This window comes from Desmodus rotundus, chromosome 3 (assembly GCF_022682495.2).
Source record: "Desmodus rotundus isolate HL8 chromosome 3, HLdesRot8A.1, whole genome shotgun sequence".
NCBI lineage: Eukaryota > Metazoa > Chordata > Mammalia > Chiroptera > Phyllostomidae > Desmodus > Desmodus rotundus.
Genome location: NC_071389.1, coordinates 147775617 through 147792109, shown reverse-complemented (window position 1 = coordinate 147792109; position 16493 = coordinate 147775617). Strand labels below are relative to the sequence as shown.

Genomic DNA, 16493 nt, shown 5'->3' with positions numbered 1-16493 from the left:
GTGTCTTCACACCGCACGGTCTTCTCTGGCTGCCCTCTCCTGGCTCTGCAGTCAGACCTGTCCCCGCCCCCCATCCAGGGCCTGAACAACGCTGTCGCCCTGGACTTCGACTACCGAGAGCAGATGATCTACTGGACGGATGTGACGACTCAGGGCAGCATGATCCGCAGGATGCACCTCAATGGGAGCAGCGTGCAGGTGAGGCCAGGTGGCTGGCTTCCAGCCCACAAGCACTGGCTGCGCAGACCCAGCCCCTTGGGCCCTGCCCCTAGGGCGCTCTCTGTTTCCAGGCCAACTCCCTTGCTCCCCACCCACCTGCCCCCTTCCTTGCTGAGTCACTGTATGACTCTGCTTGGCCTCGCTCTCCCTCTCCTCTCAGCCCAAAGAAAGGTCTAGGAGATTCATCTTGCTCCTTCCCTAATTCTCAGTAAGTTTCTCTTTATGTCTGACCTCCCTTAAATCCATGCTCCCAGGCACTGTGGAGTTGGGGGGTGGTCTCTTATCTAGATACCCCTTTCCTAGAGCCTCAGCTGACACCAGGCCCATGGCCAGTCTTTTCTGTTGTCCTCGCGGGCGAGCTCCCCACTTTCCACACGGGGAAGCTGAGCCCCGGAGAGGCGGAGGGTCCTCTCCCAGGGCACTCAGGCTCTTCCCTCCCTGTCTGAAGGTGCTGCACCGGACCGGCCTCAGCAACCCCGATGGGCTGGCTGTGGACTGGGTGGGCGGCAACCTGTACTGGTGTGACAAAGGCCGGGACACAATCGAAGTGTCCAAGCTCAACGGGGCCTATCGGACGGTGCTGGTCAGCTCTGGCCTCCGTGAGCCCAGGGCTCTGGTGGTGGACGTACAGAACGGGTAAGCGAGCAAGGAGGGTTGGGGGAGCCTGTGGAAGCAGGCCGCCGCACGTGGTTGAGAGCAGGAGGGACCAGTCACTGGATCTCTCTGGGCTCATGGCCCATACTCCTGCCAGGTATCTATACTGGACAGACTGGGGTGACCACTCACTCATTGGCCGGATTGGCATGGATGGGTCTGGCCGCAGCGTCATCGTGGACACCAAGATCACGTGGCCCAATGGCCTGACCCTGGATTATGTCACCGAGCGCATCTATTGGGCTGATGCCCGGGAGGACTACATCGAGTTTGCCAGCTTAGACGGCTCCAACCGCCATGTCGGTCAGTCCCGGCTTACGGGCCTGATGGGGGCTGCAGCTTTAAGGGATCAGGCCTCTGGGGTGGGAGTGGGCGTAAAAGCCAGAGGGCACAGTCCAGGGGCGTGTGGGTCCAGCGCACTGTAGGGTGCACTCCTGGGGTCGGCCTGGGCGTGAGGACCCCTCCTGTACAGAGCACCCGAGGCAGATAGGAGTGGAGGCCCACTTCGTGACAGGCAGCCCATGACACGCTGCGGTGCGAGAGCCTGCTGTCAGACAGGCTGGGATTCCAGCCCCAGCCCTGCCACTTACTAGCTGTGTGACCTTGGGAAGCCCCCTAACCCTCTGGGACTGGCAGCACCGACCTCACAGGGCCACTGTGGGATTAAGGAGGTCCAGTCGGGAAGGTGCCTGGACATTCTCAGTGCTGACCTGTCCTCTCCCCTGTCTGCAGTGCTGAACCAGGACATCCCTCACATCTTCGCCTTGACCTTATTTGAGGACTATGTGTACTGGACTGACTGGGAGACCAAGTCCATCAACCGAGCCCACAAGACCACGGGTGCCAACAAGACCCTCCTCATCAGCACACTGCACCGGCCCATGGACCTGCATGTCTTCCATGCCCTGCGCCAGCCAGACGGTAGGTCGCCAGGGGCTGGGTGCCAGTGAAGGGTGAGCTGGCGTGAGGGGCCCCTGGATGAAGTGGGGCCTCAGCAGGGTTGGGACCCTCACTGTCTCCCCAGGGGCTCCTGCCCACCCCTTCTCCAGCGAGGACCGAGCAGTGCCCCCCAGATGCTGGGGGGTTCGAGAGGCTCTGGACAGGATCTAGTCCGACTCTCAGGAGCTCATCCCAGCCTGGGACCAGCCCTGGCATCTCATAGCAGCAAGGCCCTGTGAGGCCAGTCAGTAGGGAGGGCCTGGGTGCAGGGACCCCATGGGCAGGCCCGTAGGCCACAGCAAGGAAGGGCCAGGCTGAGGCAGTGTGGGCCCCAGTGTGGCCCGGCCCTGGGGCCTCGAGAGGCTCCCTTCTGTCTCTGGCTCCAGCTCCCTCCTGAAAGAGCAGGGTTTGGATGCGTCTCGCCTCGGCCCAGGAGAGGGGCTAGGCAGCATCTGAAATACAGGCAGAAGTGTTGGCAGCAAATGCTGCCCTCCCTCTGCTGGGGGCCAGCAACCCAGGGGGCAGGGGCAGGAGGGCCATGAGCGGCCCAACCGGCCGCCCTTGAACCACTGTTTCTCTGGCAGTGCCCAATCACCCCTGCAAGGTCAACAACGGTGGCTGCAGCAACCTGTGCCTACTGTCCCCTGGGGGTGGCCACAAATGTGCTTGTCCCACCAACTTCTACCTGGGCAGTGATGGGCGCACCTGTGTGTCCAACTGCACAGCAAGCCAGGTGAGGCTCTTCCCCTGGACCCCCGTCCACCAATGCCTCGCTCCCCTGACCCCTCACACCAGTCCCCCCACTCCTCCTTGGACCCCAGCACCCTCTCTAATGTCCTCACGCATCTGGTTTTCCCACGCTAACACCCCCACATTTCTTGCCTACCTCTTGTCTCCCCACAGCAATACTTTTACACTCGTCACCTCACACAAACACCCCCACACCCTAACCCGGAGCCCCCCTCACCAGTGCCCCCACCCCTGACCTCCACACCAATACCCCCTCTCCTGGCCTCCCTGCACTCGCCACCTCCCAGCCTTCCATCCAGCCCAACCTCCTCCCAAAGCACCTTGACCCTGCTTCTCCTTTGAAACGTCTCAGCCCCTCAAAAGAAACCCCCCCCGAGTTCCCCAGACCCCCACCAACCCCTCTTGCCCCCACCTGCCCTCCAGTTTGTGTGCAAGAACGACAAGTGCATCCCCTTCTGGTGGAAGTGTGACACGGAGGACGACTGTGGGGACCACTCGGACGAGCCTCCAGACTGCCGTGAGTGCCCGGGGCGGGGATGGCAAGGGGGCTCCCACGCCCCGCCCCCCGAAGGAGCCCCTGACTCTGAGGGCCTGCGTGGCTGCACCCAGCCACAGCCCCTCTGACGCTGAGCTCCCCTCCCGGCAGATGAGTTCAAGTGCCGCCCCGGACAGTTTCAGTGCTCGACAGGCATCTGCACGAACCCTGCCTTCATCTGTGACGGGGACAACGACTGCCAGGACAACAGTGACGAGGCCAACTGCGGTAAAGGACTGCCCCTCCTTGGGGCCTGGGGGTTTCATACTGCGCTTCCAGGGCGAGGAAGCTCAGCCCACCGCAGTCTCCTCTCCAGGCTGGTCTCCTGCTGCTCCAGGCCCTGAGCCTGCACCTCTCCACAAAGGGAGCGGGGTGCCCGCTCCCTGCCCCTGCTCTGCCATCCACCATTCGTTACCCTGTTCTCTTGCCACCTCCAGACATCCACGTGTGCTTGCCCAGTCAGTTCAAGTGCACCAACACCAACCGCTGTATTCCCGGCATCTTCCGTTGCAATGGGCAGGACAACTGCGGAGACGGGGAGGACGAGAGGGACTGCCGTGAGTGTCCCAGGCTCGGGCGCGGGGAGGGGGAGACACAACTCACGCTGAAATCTACCCACCAGTAATTTTGTAAGATTTTATTTATTTTAAGAGAGAGGGGAAGGGAGGGAGAGAAACATCAATGTGTGGTTGCCTTTCGCACGCCCCCCACGGGGACCTGGCCTGCAACCCAGGTATGTGCCCTGACTGGGAATCAAACTGGCAACCCTTTGGTTTGCAGGCAATAATCGTCATGCTCGGTAGAAAAATAGACGTGCCGTACAGACCTAGCAAACAAAAAGCACCAAAATTGGAAATAAACTCTTCCTTCCTCCCAAGAAATTGCTGACAGGAAGCAGGGACGGGCAGGGCTTGGAAGAAAAGACAGTGATCTTGAACTGTGGTGGGAGGCAGAAAGGGCAAGGACTCATTCTGTCTCGACCCCACAGCCGAGGTGACCTGTGCCCCCAACCAATTCCAATGTTCCATCACCAAGCGCTGCATCCCCCGAGTCTGGGTCTGTGACCGGGACAACGACTGCGTGGATGGCAGTGATGAGCCCGCCAATTGCAGTGAGTTGCCTGGTGCCCCTGGAACCCGGAGCCCACCTCCTGCCAAGAACTACCCCCACCAACCAAGCCCCTGCAGCTCCACGGTGTCTGCTGCTCCTACCAGCCCCACATTGGACCCCCTCAGTAGCCACTCCCACTCACTCCCCCCTCACGGCACATTCCTGAAAGTAGCCTCTGGTCACCACTGGTCCCTCCTTCCTGCAGCCCAGATGACCTGCGGGGTCGACGAGTTTCGCTGCAAGGACTCCGGCCGCTGCATCCCAGCACGCTGGAAGTGTGACGGAGAGGACGACTGTGGGGATGGCTCTGACGAGCCCAAGGAAGAGTGTGGTGAGCTTCTCCAGCCCTGCCTCCGAGGGGAAGGTGTCCTGCCTGGGTAGTGGGGAGGCGGTGTCTGCCGCAGTCAGCAAAGCTGGGCAGCCAGCTAACTGGGTCCTCGCGTGGCCTGCAGCGTGGAACACTGCCACCCCACTGTCTCAGGCTGGAACGCCCACTCCCCCACTGCTGGACACCCTGACTCTGTCCCTGACTGTCCCCCAACCTTGCCTCCCCTAGACGAGCGCACCTGTGAGCCCTACCAGTTCCGCTGCAAGAACAACCGCTGCGTGCCGGGCCGCTGGCAGTGCGACTATGACAACGACTGTGGGGACAACTCTGATGAGGAGAGCTGCAGTACGTGCCCCCCCCCCCTGCAGCAGAGGCCCTCCCCCGGAGATCTCGGGCACCTCCCTTCTAAACGCCCCCGACCCCACCAACACCCAGCTGCACCCGGGCAGGGGGGCAGGGATCCTCCCACCTCACCCCGCCCCATCCATGCTGTGTTCAAGTTTGTGCCATTTCACCTCATCTCACGTTTCTCTCCATTTCCACACTGTCCGCTCGGGGCTGCAGAGGTAGGTGTCTCTGGCACGCCACACTCCCACCACACCCCTGCCTCTGCCCCTGCTGTGCCTCGGCCCGTCGCCCTCTACTGGCCGCTTCCTGAACCCTGGTGCTTGTTTAGTGGTCTTGTCCCACCCCTCCCTTCCCCACACACAGTGCCCTCTCTTGCGTGTCTGTCCCAGAGGGGTAGGCGAGCACCCTCTGCGCCCGGCTGGTCCCATAAGGGCAGCCAGTGGCTGCCCAGGGTCGGTTGAGCATTTTGGTCATTATGTAGTCACCTGTGACCTTCAGAAACACAGCAATGGGTGGCATTACTCTGCCCAGGGCTGGAGTGGCCCTTGAGGGCTGAGTGCCCGTGCCCACCCTCCTGCGACCTGTCTCATCCTTTCCCAGCCCCTCGGCCCTGCTCGGAGAGTGAGTTTTCCTGTGCCAATGGCCGCTGCATCGCCGGGCGCTGGAAATGTGATGGGGACCACGACTGTGCGGATGGCTCGGACGAGGTGGGCGGGGAAACCAGAGGAGGGGGTCACAGCAGGGACAAGGGGCACCCAGGTCTGAGCGGCATGCTGCTCCCTGGCCCACAGAAAGACTGCACGCCCCGCTGTGACATGGACCAGTTCCAGTGCAAGAGCGGTCACTGCATCCCCCTGCGCTGGCGCTGCGACGCGGACGCTGACTGCATGGACGGCAGTGACGAAGAAGCCTGCGGCACTGGCGGTGAGCCCCTCCCGCCGCCCCCCGCAGTGGGGCAGCGCCTGCCCCTGCTCTCCTGCCTGGGCCCAGAGCCGGCGTGTGAAGCTGGGGTGAGAGTAGGTTGGGGCTTGGAACAGGGACCCTGCCACTGAGGGCAGGCATCCTGGCTCTGCCCTGTGGGCTGAGGACAGGGACTCCCAGCCCAGTGCTCCTCCTCTGGATCTGCCATTGAACTACACAGCGGGCCCCAGTGTCTTGCCACGACCACCAGAGAATAGGGCTCTAGGCCCTTCTGGACACTCTTCCCCAAAAGGCCACTTCTCCCCTAAATACCGGAGGAGGCAGTTCCGCCCCGGCCGTCCAGCTAGTAGGAAATCACCCCTGGGTGCAGTCTTGCCTGGTGACCGCTCTGGGAAGGAGAGGCCTGGGCAGGGTGCTGCCCCAGCAGCCTGCAGCTCAGAGCCCATCCTGCACTCTGTGCGCCCCCGGCCTGTAGTGCGGACGTGCCCCCTGGACGAGTTCCAGTGCAACAACACCCTGTGCAAGCCCCTGGCCTGGAAGTGCGACGGTGAGGATGACTGCGGGGACAACTCCGACGAGAACCCTGAGGAGTGTGGTGAGGCCCTGAGGGCGAGGGTGGAGGAGCCGCAGGGCGGAGCGGGCTCTCAGGCTCCCAGGGGGCTGGCGGCTGCCCCCGGCTCACTCTGGCTCTGCGCTGGCAGCCCGGTTTGTGTGCCCTCCGAACCGGCCCTTCCGCTGCAAGAATGACCGAGTCTGCTTGTGGATCGGGCGCCAGTGCGACGGCACTGACAACTGCGGGGATGGAACCGATGAGGAGGACTGTGGTGAGCGAGGGCCCGGGGGGAGATCTCAGGAGGCCTGCAGTGAGGCAGGAGGTAGGGGTGGGCCATAGGAGTGGGCCACGTGGGAGCTGTGTCCGCGGAATGGGCTCATTCGGAAAGTGGGGGTTCCATGGCTGAGAGCCTGGGGGTCCTTCCCAATGCCCTCGGTGTTGAGGTAGAGACTGAATGTCTAACCAGCTTCCCCTGCAAGCTTGAGAGATGTCCAGGCTTGGGTCCCTCCCTCACCCACAGCTGGCTGGGGGCCCCTCTGGGGGGAGAGGCCATGGTGGTGAATGGCCAGGACCTGAAGCCCCCACCCTCCCCAGAGCCCCCCACGGCTCAGACCCCCCACTGCAAAGACAAGAAGGAGTTTCTGTGCCGGAACCAGCGCTGCCTGTCCTTCTCGCTGCGCTGCAACATGTTCGATGACTGTGGGGACGGCTCTGACGAGGAGGACTGCAGCACAGGTGAGGGGGGCGCCCGGGGCCACTGGGGGCCAGAGACCCAACGCTCGGCCCAAGGCAGTTCAGGGGAGAGGTCCCACTCTCTGTCCCCCACAGACCCCAAGCTGACCAGCTGTGCCACCAACGCCAGCATCTGCGGGGACGAGGCACGCTGTGTGCACACTGAGAAAGCCGCCTACTGTGCCTGCCGCCCCGGCTTCCACACTGTGCCAGGCCAGCCCGGGTGCCAGGGTAAGAAGGCGGGACAGGGCCAGGGAAGGGCAGGCAGAAAGCCCAGCCACATGAGGTGCCTCCATGACCCTCCCGTGTAACCCCCAGACATCAACGAGTGCCTACGCTTCGGCACCTGCTCGCAGCTCTGCAACAACACCAAGGGCAGCCACCTCTGCAGCTGCGCTCGCAACTTCATGAAGACGCACAACACCTGCAAGGCCGAAGGTACCGGCCGGAGCGGGGAGGGGACAGGAAGAGCGGGCCTGGCTGTGCAAAACCAGGACATAGGAGGGGCACCCTTAGAATGGGGGTTTTCCTCTCTACACCCTTGCCCCATCGTGGGGTCCCAGGCCCGCAGGTGCGGCCTCCCGTCCAGGACCAGCTCACCAGAGGGAGTCAGGGTGGGGGCAGCACGCACATACCCCATCCGTGCCTCCTCGTCCCACTCCCACTCCTGGGGGGCATCACAGACGCACGTGGCCACACCTACAGTCACATGTGCCCCACCTGCATATCTCCTTCATGCTTTTCTTTTTCAGCTTTATCGAGATGTAGTTGATGAAATTGTCAGATGTTTTATGAGGTGCTAGGTGATGAGTGGACATGCACACAATTTGTGAACGGGTCCCCCCATCGAGTTAATTAGCACATCCCCTTCACGTAGTTTACCTTTTTGTTTTTGAATATTAAGTTCTTGCCCATATGCTCAGACACACACCTGCAACTCCCCTGTGTGTGTGCGGGAACACGCCCACACGCCACGCACACACACCCCATGCGCATTCCAGGTCACGCTTATCCACATGACCCCACCCACACACCCAAGTGCATTCTCATGCACATGCATACCTACATCCGCCTGTGTCCGTGCACAAAAACCCACGTGTATGTGCACCCGCGAGCACGCATCAGATGGCGTGTAGCAGAGAGCCTGGTGATGCCAGCCAGCGGCCGTGAGGAGGCAGAAGCCCTGGGCGGGAGGAGCAGAGCAGCTTTCTGGAGCAGCAGGCCCCACTAGATAGACTCCAGGAAGGAGAGGAAGACGGTATTGCGAGGGCCGAGGCGGCACTGGGACGGCGGTATGGGCAGAGGCTCCTGACGGGGAGGTTTGATTAGGACAGAGGACTTGTCAGTGTGAAGGAGGCCCGGCTGTGTTGGAGATCGCATCTCAGGCACGCTCCTCCCGGCACCAGGCTGACAGCCCCAGCCCTGGCCTCTTGCCCCTGCCTTTCCTCACACTCTACCTCTGGCCTCTTGCCCCTCCAGGCTCTGAGTATCAGGTCCTATACATCGCTGATGACAATGAGATCCGCAGCCTGTTCCCCAGTCACCCCCATTCAGCTTACGAGCAGGCTTTCCAGGGGGACGAGAGTGTCCGAATTGACGCCATGGACGTCCACGTCAAGGCTGGCCGCGTCTATTGGACCAACTGGCACACGGGCACCATCTCCTACCGAAGCTTGCCCCCTGCAGCACCACCCACCACTTCCAATCGCCACCGGCGAGAGATTGACCGGGGTGTCACCCACCTTAATGTGAGTGCCCGGCCTGGGGTGGGGTCTACATGAACTTAGTGGAGAGACCCCAAAGAGCAGCTGGTTCTGAGCCGAGCTTGGAAAGGACGATGGAAGGGCAGAGGGTGAGACTGGAGGGCAAGGGCCGCAGGTGGGCAGAGCCGTGAGGATCTCTCGTTGGCTCTGCCACGCTGAAGTCCAAGCAGCAAGGCCCTGGAGGCGCACTGGCCTCCAGCCTCAGGGCCATGTCCAGTTCCTGGTCGTCACTGCCACTCACTGCGTCAACCTGGGCCGTTTGGGCCTCACTTTGTTCCTCAGTAAAGCAGGGTAATAATGTCTAATCCAGCAAAAGATGTGAAAGCTTTAAGGGTGGCCCGCAAGATAAGTGTCCATAGAATCCCTCCAAAGCCAGGGGATGAGCTCTCAGTCTGGGATGCATTTTTAGCAGAGATAGGCTGGCAGAGTTGGGGGTGGATAACGGGCAGGAAGACATAAGGTGGTAGCTCCTGACAGTGTGACCCCCCCATTCAGATTTCAGGGCTCAAGATGCCAAGGGGCATCGCCATTGACTGGGTGGCCGGGAATGTGTACTGGACTGACTCGGGCCGAGACGTGATTGAGGTGGCGCAAATGAAGGGCGAGAACCGCAAGACACTCATCTCCGGCATGATTGATGAGCCCCACGCCATCGTGGTGGACCCGCTGAGGGGGTGGGCAGGGCTCTGGGGGAGGCGTCTGGGCTGGGACAGGGGTAGGGGCCTAGCACCCCAGGTGTGCTCTTTCCCTCCCAGACCAGCCTGAGACTGAGTCTTCTTCGGTCTCAGGCCTTCCCTCCCCAGCCACCTCTGCCCAGGACTCCCAGCTGGCCTGCTCAGACAGGGGCCTGACTTCCACTTGGCTGGCTGGTATGGGCAGCCAAGGTGTGGGCTGCTCCTCTGGATCAGCACATTGTGGTTTTAGAGTAAAAGATTCTTGACCTGGCCAGGAAGCGGACTCCCCCTGATTCTCTCTGGAGGAGGCAGATAGATCGCCCTTGTTCTAAGACCCAAAAGTCCCTGTGGAACCTGGTGGCCTGGTCTCCTCTGGAAGCCTCAGGTCCTAACCATACTCACCCCTCTGCATCCCCAGCACCATGTACTGGTCAGACTGGGGGAACCACCCCAAGATTGAAACGGCAGCGATGGATGGGACCCTGCGGGAAACACTGGTAGAAGACAACATCCAGTGGCCCACAGGTCCGTGGTGGCAGGGGACAGAGGGTGTGGAAGGGACAGGCTCGCTGAAGTCACACCAAAGCTAGGGAGGGGAGGGGCTTGCACTGGGATGGGGCAGGCGGGTTGTGGAAGCTTTTCCAAAGGAGGCGATTGGCAGTGGTTCTGGGCATCGGGTGGGGCTGCAGGCATGGAGATAGTTCAGCTCCCCGCCCTGCCGCCCCCTGCTGGAGGTGGGAGAGGCAGGGCCTCCCCACACGCTCTGTCCCCCCCAGGCCTGGCCGTGGACTATCACAACGAACGGCTCTACTGGGCAGATGCCAAGCTCTCGGTCATCGGCAGCATCCGGCTCAACGGCACTGACCCCATTGTGGCCGCTGACAGCAAACGAGGTCAGCCCTGACCTCGCCATCCCTGGTGCCTACCACTCCCGCCCCCAACCAGGCCCCCCACGGTCCTGTGGTGCTGTCTGGGCCTCTCTCAGCTGGGTTCCCCGTGCATCAGCCCTGCAGGCCTGAGGCATACTCCGACCCTCTGGCCCCTTTGTCCATGTATTCGTTATGCCAGTGAATATCGAGCTGTGTGGAGGAAACAGAGGTGGCAATAGGAATTTAGCAAATGGGAGAGGCAGCAGAAGTCGGTCCTGACTCCAGGAATCTCAGGGTGGTTAGCCCTTGTGCCGGTAGCAGCCATAGGAGGAGGAAAGGGTGGTGCAGGGGGGATTTGGTTTTGGACACGTTTGACTTGAGGTGCCTGGGAGCCATGGAGGTCAGAATGAATCCTGGAGAGCGTGACCAGGGCCTGAGTCCCCTCCATGTCCCCCCACCCAGGCCTAAGTCACCCCTTCAGCATCGATGTCTTTGAGGATTACATCTATGGTGTCACATACATCAATAATCGAGTCTTCAAGATCCATAAGTTCGGACACAGCCCCTTGACCAACCTGACGGGGGGCCTGAGCCACGCCTCCGACGTGGTCCTGTACCACCAGCACAAGCAGCCTGAAGGTGGGCAGCTGGAGAGCCCAGGCTGGGGCAGGGGAGGCCTGGGGGCACTGGGTCTCCAGGCTGTGGCCTGGGCTCCTGGCGGGCAGGGAAGGTTCTGGGTCCACAGGGCTCAGCCTCCTCCCCGCTGGCCCACACCCACAGTGACCAACCCTTGTGACCGAAAGAAGTGTGAGTGGCTCTGCCTGCTGAGCCCCAGTGGGCCCGTCTGTACCTGTCCCAACGGGAAGCGCCTGGACAATGGCACCTGTGTGGCTGTGCCCTCACCAACACCCCCACCGGATGGTATGCTCACACCGCTCCCCTGGCCCCCCTCATGGCCCAGGACCCTCCTACCTGCAGCCCCGAATTCCCTTCTCCCCGGCTCAGCCACCATGGCCCGTCCTTCCCACAGCTCCTCGGCCGGGGACCTGTAACCTGCAGTGCTTCAACGGCGGTAGCTGCTTCCTCAATGCTCGGAGGCAGCCCAAGTGCCGCTGCCAGCCCCGCTACACGGGTGACAAGTGTGAGCTGGACCAGTGCTGGGAGCACTGTCAGAACGGGGGCACCTGCGCTGCCTCCCCCTCCGGTATGCCCTCCAGTTCTCTCAACAGGACTACTCCAGCCCCTGGGCCCCAGCCCCCCACCCCACCAGCCCCACCTCTGGCCAGCCTGAGCCCCGACCCTGCCTTGCTTCCCCCCTGCCTCCCCTCGCACCTCCCGCCCATAGCCCAGTGTCCCATTCCTCTGCTGCCACCCTCCCATCCGGGACTCGAAGCCCTGCTCCTCTGCAGTAAGGGTGGGTGGTTCAATGGGTCACAGGCCTGCTCACACATCCTCTCCCACCAGGCATGCCCACGTGCCGCTGCCCCACAGGCTTCACAGGCCCAAAATGCACCCAGCAGGTGTGTGCGGGCTATTGCGCCAACAACAGCACCTGCACTGTCAACCAGGGCAACCAGCCCCAGTGCCGATGCCTGCCTGGCTTCCTGGGTGACCGCTGCCAGTACCGTGAGTCAGCCATTCCTGGGCCCCGGGGAAGGGCGAGGGGAGCCTAGGGTGGTAGCCACAAGGGTGAGTTCTAGGGAGGGGGGCCATTCATAGCTCAACCAGGCCCAGGTTGCTGGTGCTCCCCGGTGGAAGCGTCAGCCCTTCCCCTGAGGAAGTGAGCTCTCTGGCATCAGGATTATTCAAGCAGAAGCAGTGCCCTGTCAGGATGCTCAAGGATATCCTTGTACCCTGGAGCCCGTGAGGTGGGGCAGCTGGGGGCTCAGGAGGAGGTGGGGGTCACCTGGAAGATCTAGGGCTCCCCTCAGGTGTCCAGCTCCCCACCACACAACCTATGGAGGACCCTCATGCACCTCCCCTCTCCCCATCCCCCCCAAACCACAGGCCAGTGCTCTGACTACTGTGAGAACCTCGGCACGTGCCAAATGGCGGCTGATGGCTCCCGGCAGTGCCGCTGCACCCCCTACTTCGAAGGGCCCAGGTGCCATGTGGATAAGTGCAGCCGCTGCCTGGACGGGACCTGCATGATCAACAAGCAGAGTGGGGACGTCACCTGCAAGTGAGTGAGCCCCTGCCCCCACAGCCGTGCCCCACGAGACCCTGCCCTGTCCCAGTTTTATGCCCCTGATCTGCTCCTCCCAGCCCTGCCCTGCCCCTTCCTCAGTGTCTCAGGCACCCCTCTGCCAGCCCTGCCCTAGCACCCAGCACCCAGCGCCTCACTTCTTCCTGCAGCTGCTCTGATGGCCGGGTGGCCCCCAGCTGCCTGACCTGCATTGGCCACTGCAGCAATGGCGGTTCCTGCACCATGAACAGCAAGATGATGCCTGAGTGCCAGTGAGTTGGACCTAAGCCTCACCAAGGCCTGAATCATCCCCCTTCCCCAAATCTCAGTGGGACCATCAGGATCCTGTGGCCCCTCTCTTTCCCTGGCAGCCATGGCTCTGTAAGTCATGCCTGCTCAGCTCTGCCCTCATGTCTGCAGGTGCCCACCCCACATGGCAGGACCCCGGTGTGAAGAGCAGGTGGTCAGCCAACAGCAGCCTGGACGTAGGTGGCAGGGGGTGGGGAGGCAGGGCAGCCGGGACCTAGAATGGGAGGGGCTGCGCCTCCTGTGCCTTTTGAACTGTTTCCCCCCTCCTCTCTCTTAGACATGGCCTCCATCCTAATCCCTCTGCTGTTGCTGCTGCTGCTGCTTCTGATAGCCGGAGTGGTGTTCTGGTACAAGTGGAGAGTCCGGGGGTGAGTGATAGGGAGTCTGGAAAATTCTTGTCATTACCATCCTGGCCTTACCCCTCGAGACTCCCTGATCCCTGTACCTCTGCCTCTCCCCAGGGCGAAGGGCTTCCAGCACCAGCGGATGACCAACGGGGCCATGAACGTGGAGATTGGGAATCCCACCTATAAGATGTATGAAGGCGGGGAGCCTGATGATGTAGGGGGCCTACTGGACGCTGACTTTGCCCTGGACCCTGACAAGGTGGGCTGGGAAGACAAAAGAGGTGGCTTCCAGGGCAGGGACAAGAGGCTGTGGATGGGATGTCTAAGGGTGTTGAGTTGGATGATGGAACAGAGGTCGGGGGTGGGGTACCGGGGCCATAGAGCCCAGCCTCTGAGTCCCACCTGAACCCTCTATCACCTTGCAGCCCACCAACTTCACCAACCCCGTATACGCCACACTCTACATGGGTGGTCACGGCAGCCGCCACTCCCTGGCCAGCACGGATGAGAAGCGAGAACTCCTGGGCCGGGGCCCTGAGGACGAGATAGGGGACCCTTTGGCATAGGCCCCTGCCCCATTGGACTTCCCCCAGAGAGCCTCCTGCCCCCTGCCAGAGAAGTCCTTCAGTGAGCCCCCTCCTGCCCAGCCAGCCCTCCCCGGCCCTGCCGGGATGTATAAATGTAAAAATGAAGGAATTACTTTTTATATGTGAGTGAGCAAGCGAGCAAGCGAGCACAGTATTATCTCTCTCCGTTCTCCTTCCTGCCCGCTCCTCAGCCCCCCCCCCACGCTGCCTTCAGAGAGGGGGGGCATGGAAGGCTCTGGGGACTCCTTTGGCTTACAGATGAGGGGCCCCCACCTCCCACCTTCCCACCAAAATGCACCCCCACTGGAAAAGCTGGTTGTGCCGCCTCCCCCTCCCTGTACAAGACACTTTGTCAGGGCTCTCCCCTGTAGTTCCCCCCCCCCGACCCCCTCCCAGCTCCCTGAGGGCTACTTCTGGGGAGGAGAGTCCTTTGCTGCCCCTGTCTGGAAGATTTGGCTCTGGCTGAGGTAGCAAAGAAAGGACGAAGTTTTTTACTTCTTGGGGCATCCATTCCATGCCCCAGTCCCCATACTAGGGGCACCTTTGAGATGGCCACACTCAGTACCCCTCCCAGACAGGCATCCCCTCTCCAGTGCCCCCAACGTGGCCCCCAGGGCTGGAGACTTTCTTTGGTAAACAGTACCCCAGCCTCCCCTCCCCCCTGGGGAGGAGGTGGGGCACACCAAGGAAGGGCAAAATGGGCAGCCCCGTTTTGGGGACACGAACGTTTTAATAATTTTTGCTGAATTCCTTTACAACTAAATAACACAGATATTGTTATAAATAAAATTGTAAAAAAAAAAAAAAAAAACAAAGAAAAAGAAAAAAGCCACTTGTGTCTACCTTTGAGTGGGAGACTCTGGGAGCTGGGCTCTACTTGCCTGCTTCAGCCACCAGAGGGAGCCCTGCTCCGTGCTGGACGTAGGCTTGAGACTGATCTAGGGTGCCCCTCTCTCCCAAGCTCTCTCCCTCCCCATCTCGCGGTGGCAGGAGAAGGGGGTAGCACCGGACTTGGCAAGAAAGCTCTGTTTCTCCTGGGTGTGTGACCTTGAGCAGGTGACTTTACCTCTCTGGCTCTTAAGATACTAACTCTTAAGATCTGTTTCTCTGCGTTGTCGCTTTTGTGGGACACCACCGCCACCCCTACCCAAATTATCTCCCACAGAAAGAAATAGCACCATGAGAAATGAATACACTGGGTTTGTGGAGGGATTTCTAATCCTTCAGGGTGGTCTCATACAGCTATCTCTGTCTGATGTTCTTAAAGCACTAACATCCCACATTTCATAGAGACGAATTAATCAGATGCCAAGAGTGGAACCCTGGATTCAGGGCAAGGGAGGGCCCTGGAGTGAAGGAGAGCAGGGAAAACCAGTTTGCCTGGCCCTATGGCTGCCAACAGACCCAGTTCGCCAATCATTTTAGACATCCCCAGGGGTGGACAGGAAAGGACAGCTACAAGCAAAGGGATTCCAGGTATACTTCAAGCCCTGCCCAGAGAGGGGAATTTCTTGAAGAAGGTCACACAGCTTTACGCTGACAGAGGGTTTGAGCCCACTGTCCCCTCAACAGAAAGTACGAGCTTAGGGCAGCTGCAAAAAACCCTAACCCAACTCCCAAAGTGGGAGCACTGCCTCACATCCCCTTTCCCTCCCTAGTTTAGGCACGTCTAGAAACAAGAGCCGTCCCCTTCCCTCTGACCCCCGAGATCCCATCTCCAAACCAGCTCAGATCCCCCGCTTCCTCAGATCTCCCCAAAGCCGCCGCCCCCGGGACTGAGAGACCCTGCTGATAAAAAGGGGGAGTCCTTAATTGTTGAGAGGGAGGCTTGTGTACCCATCTGTCCACCAGGTGGCGTATGCGCTCGTGCCGTGCTGCTCATCCAGTAGCCCAGCACAGCCTCCCCAGCACGCACTAATTATGCACCTGCGGGCGGACCCTAGCCCAGCCTCTCACTTTCTTCCCTCGGGCTATTCCGCCACACCCCCTCCACCCACAGCCAGCCGGCTCCTCTCCCTCCCCCAGCGCCCGCCTGCTCCGCCACCACACTACCTCCAGCCCCACCCCCTCGCTCTCCCTCTGCCAGCCGTGCATCTGGCGCCCCCGGGGAGCCACTGATTCTCTGCCTGTCGCCTCAAGATCCTGGGCAAAGCGAGAGGGGCCCCCAGCTGCGGCTTGGAATGCACACCCCTCCAGTCACCATCCTCTCTCTGCCCTCCAGGAATAGCCAGGAGAGGGTCTACCAGGAGGCAGTCCTCGAAAACTCCTCACTTGGCAAGAATGACAGAGGAGGCCTAAAACAGAGATGGGGAAGAGATGGGCAGAACCAGGGGCAGAGGCGATATAGACAGAAAGAAATAAGAGATACAGAGACGGAGAGATACAGGGACAGAGGCAAGACAGGGGAAGTGGGGGGTGGGGGGGTGTGTGCATGTGTGTGTGTGGCTGGAGAGAGAAGAGGGTTCCCTGAGATGGTAGGAAAAGAAGGAGAGATGGGGTGGGTCAGGACTCCAGATGGTCAAGACCCTAGTGATGAGCATCTGTCCTGGGCATCTGAGGCCTGGGGGGCCCACTGCTCCCACCCACTCCTGCGTCAGCCCATGAGCTTGGGACCTGGGTGGAGCCTTGACACCTAGGGCCTGGCCACTCCTGCCCCTTGCTGCCTTTCTC

The 16493-nt window shown here is 61.1% G+C and overlaps 1 protein-coding gene across 2 annotated transcripts in view; it reads left to right on the top strand.

Moving 5' to 3' along the window:
• Positions 1-14505, top strand: part of LRP1 (LDL receptor related protein 1) — a 78846-nt gene extending 64341 nt beyond the window's left edge. For both annotated transcript variants that reach the window (XM_053921288.2, XM_024576265.4), the window contains 32 exons: positions 79-198; positions 668-855; positions 971-1176; positions 1606-1794; positions 2397-2545; positions 2986-3079; positions 3209-3325; positions 3535-3654; positions 4086-4208; positions 4413-4538; positions 4764-4880; positions 5484-5590; positions 5675-5807; positions 6280-6399; positions 6506-6628; positions 6952-7092; positions 7186-7320; positions 7408-7527; positions 8569-8837; positions 9348-9526; positions 9945-10051; positions 10303-10419; positions 10858-11034; positions 11176-11316; positions 11426-11599; positions 11860-12021; positions 12403-12577; positions 12751-12852; positions 13001-13065; positions 13167-13257; positions 13351-13495; positions 13662-14505. In XM_053921288.2, coding sequence (XP_053777263.1) covers positions 79-198; positions 668-855; positions 971-1176; positions 1606-1794; positions 2397-2545; positions 2986-3079; positions 3209-3325; positions 3535-3654; positions 4086-4208; positions 4413-4538; positions 4764-4880; positions 5484-5590; positions 5675-5807; positions 6280-6399; positions 6506-6628; positions 6952-7092; positions 7186-7320; positions 7408-7527; positions 8569-8837; positions 9348-9526; positions 9945-10051; positions 10303-10419; positions 10858-11034; positions 11176-11316; positions 11426-11599; positions 11860-12021; positions 12403-12577; positions 12751-12852; positions 13001-13065; positions 13167-13257; positions 13351-13495; positions 13662-13802 — 4473 coding nt within the window. In that variant the 3' untranslated portion in view covers positions 13803-14505. The remainder of the gene's footprint in view (positions 1-78; positions 199-667; positions 856-970; positions 1177-1605; positions 1795-2396; positions 2546-2985; positions 3080-3208; positions 3326-3534; positions 3655-4085; positions 4209-4412; positions 4539-4763; positions 4881-5483; positions 5591-5674; positions 5808-6279; positions 6400-6505; positions 6629-6951; positions 7093-7185; positions 7321-7407; positions 7528-8568; positions 8838-9347; positions 9527-9944; positions 10052-10302; positions 10420-10857; positions 11035-11175; positions 11317-11425; positions 11600-11859; positions 12022-12402; positions 12578-12750; positions 12853-13000; positions 13066-13166; positions 13258-13350; positions 13496-13661) is intronic.
• Positions 14506-16493: the final 1988 nt, after the last annotated feature.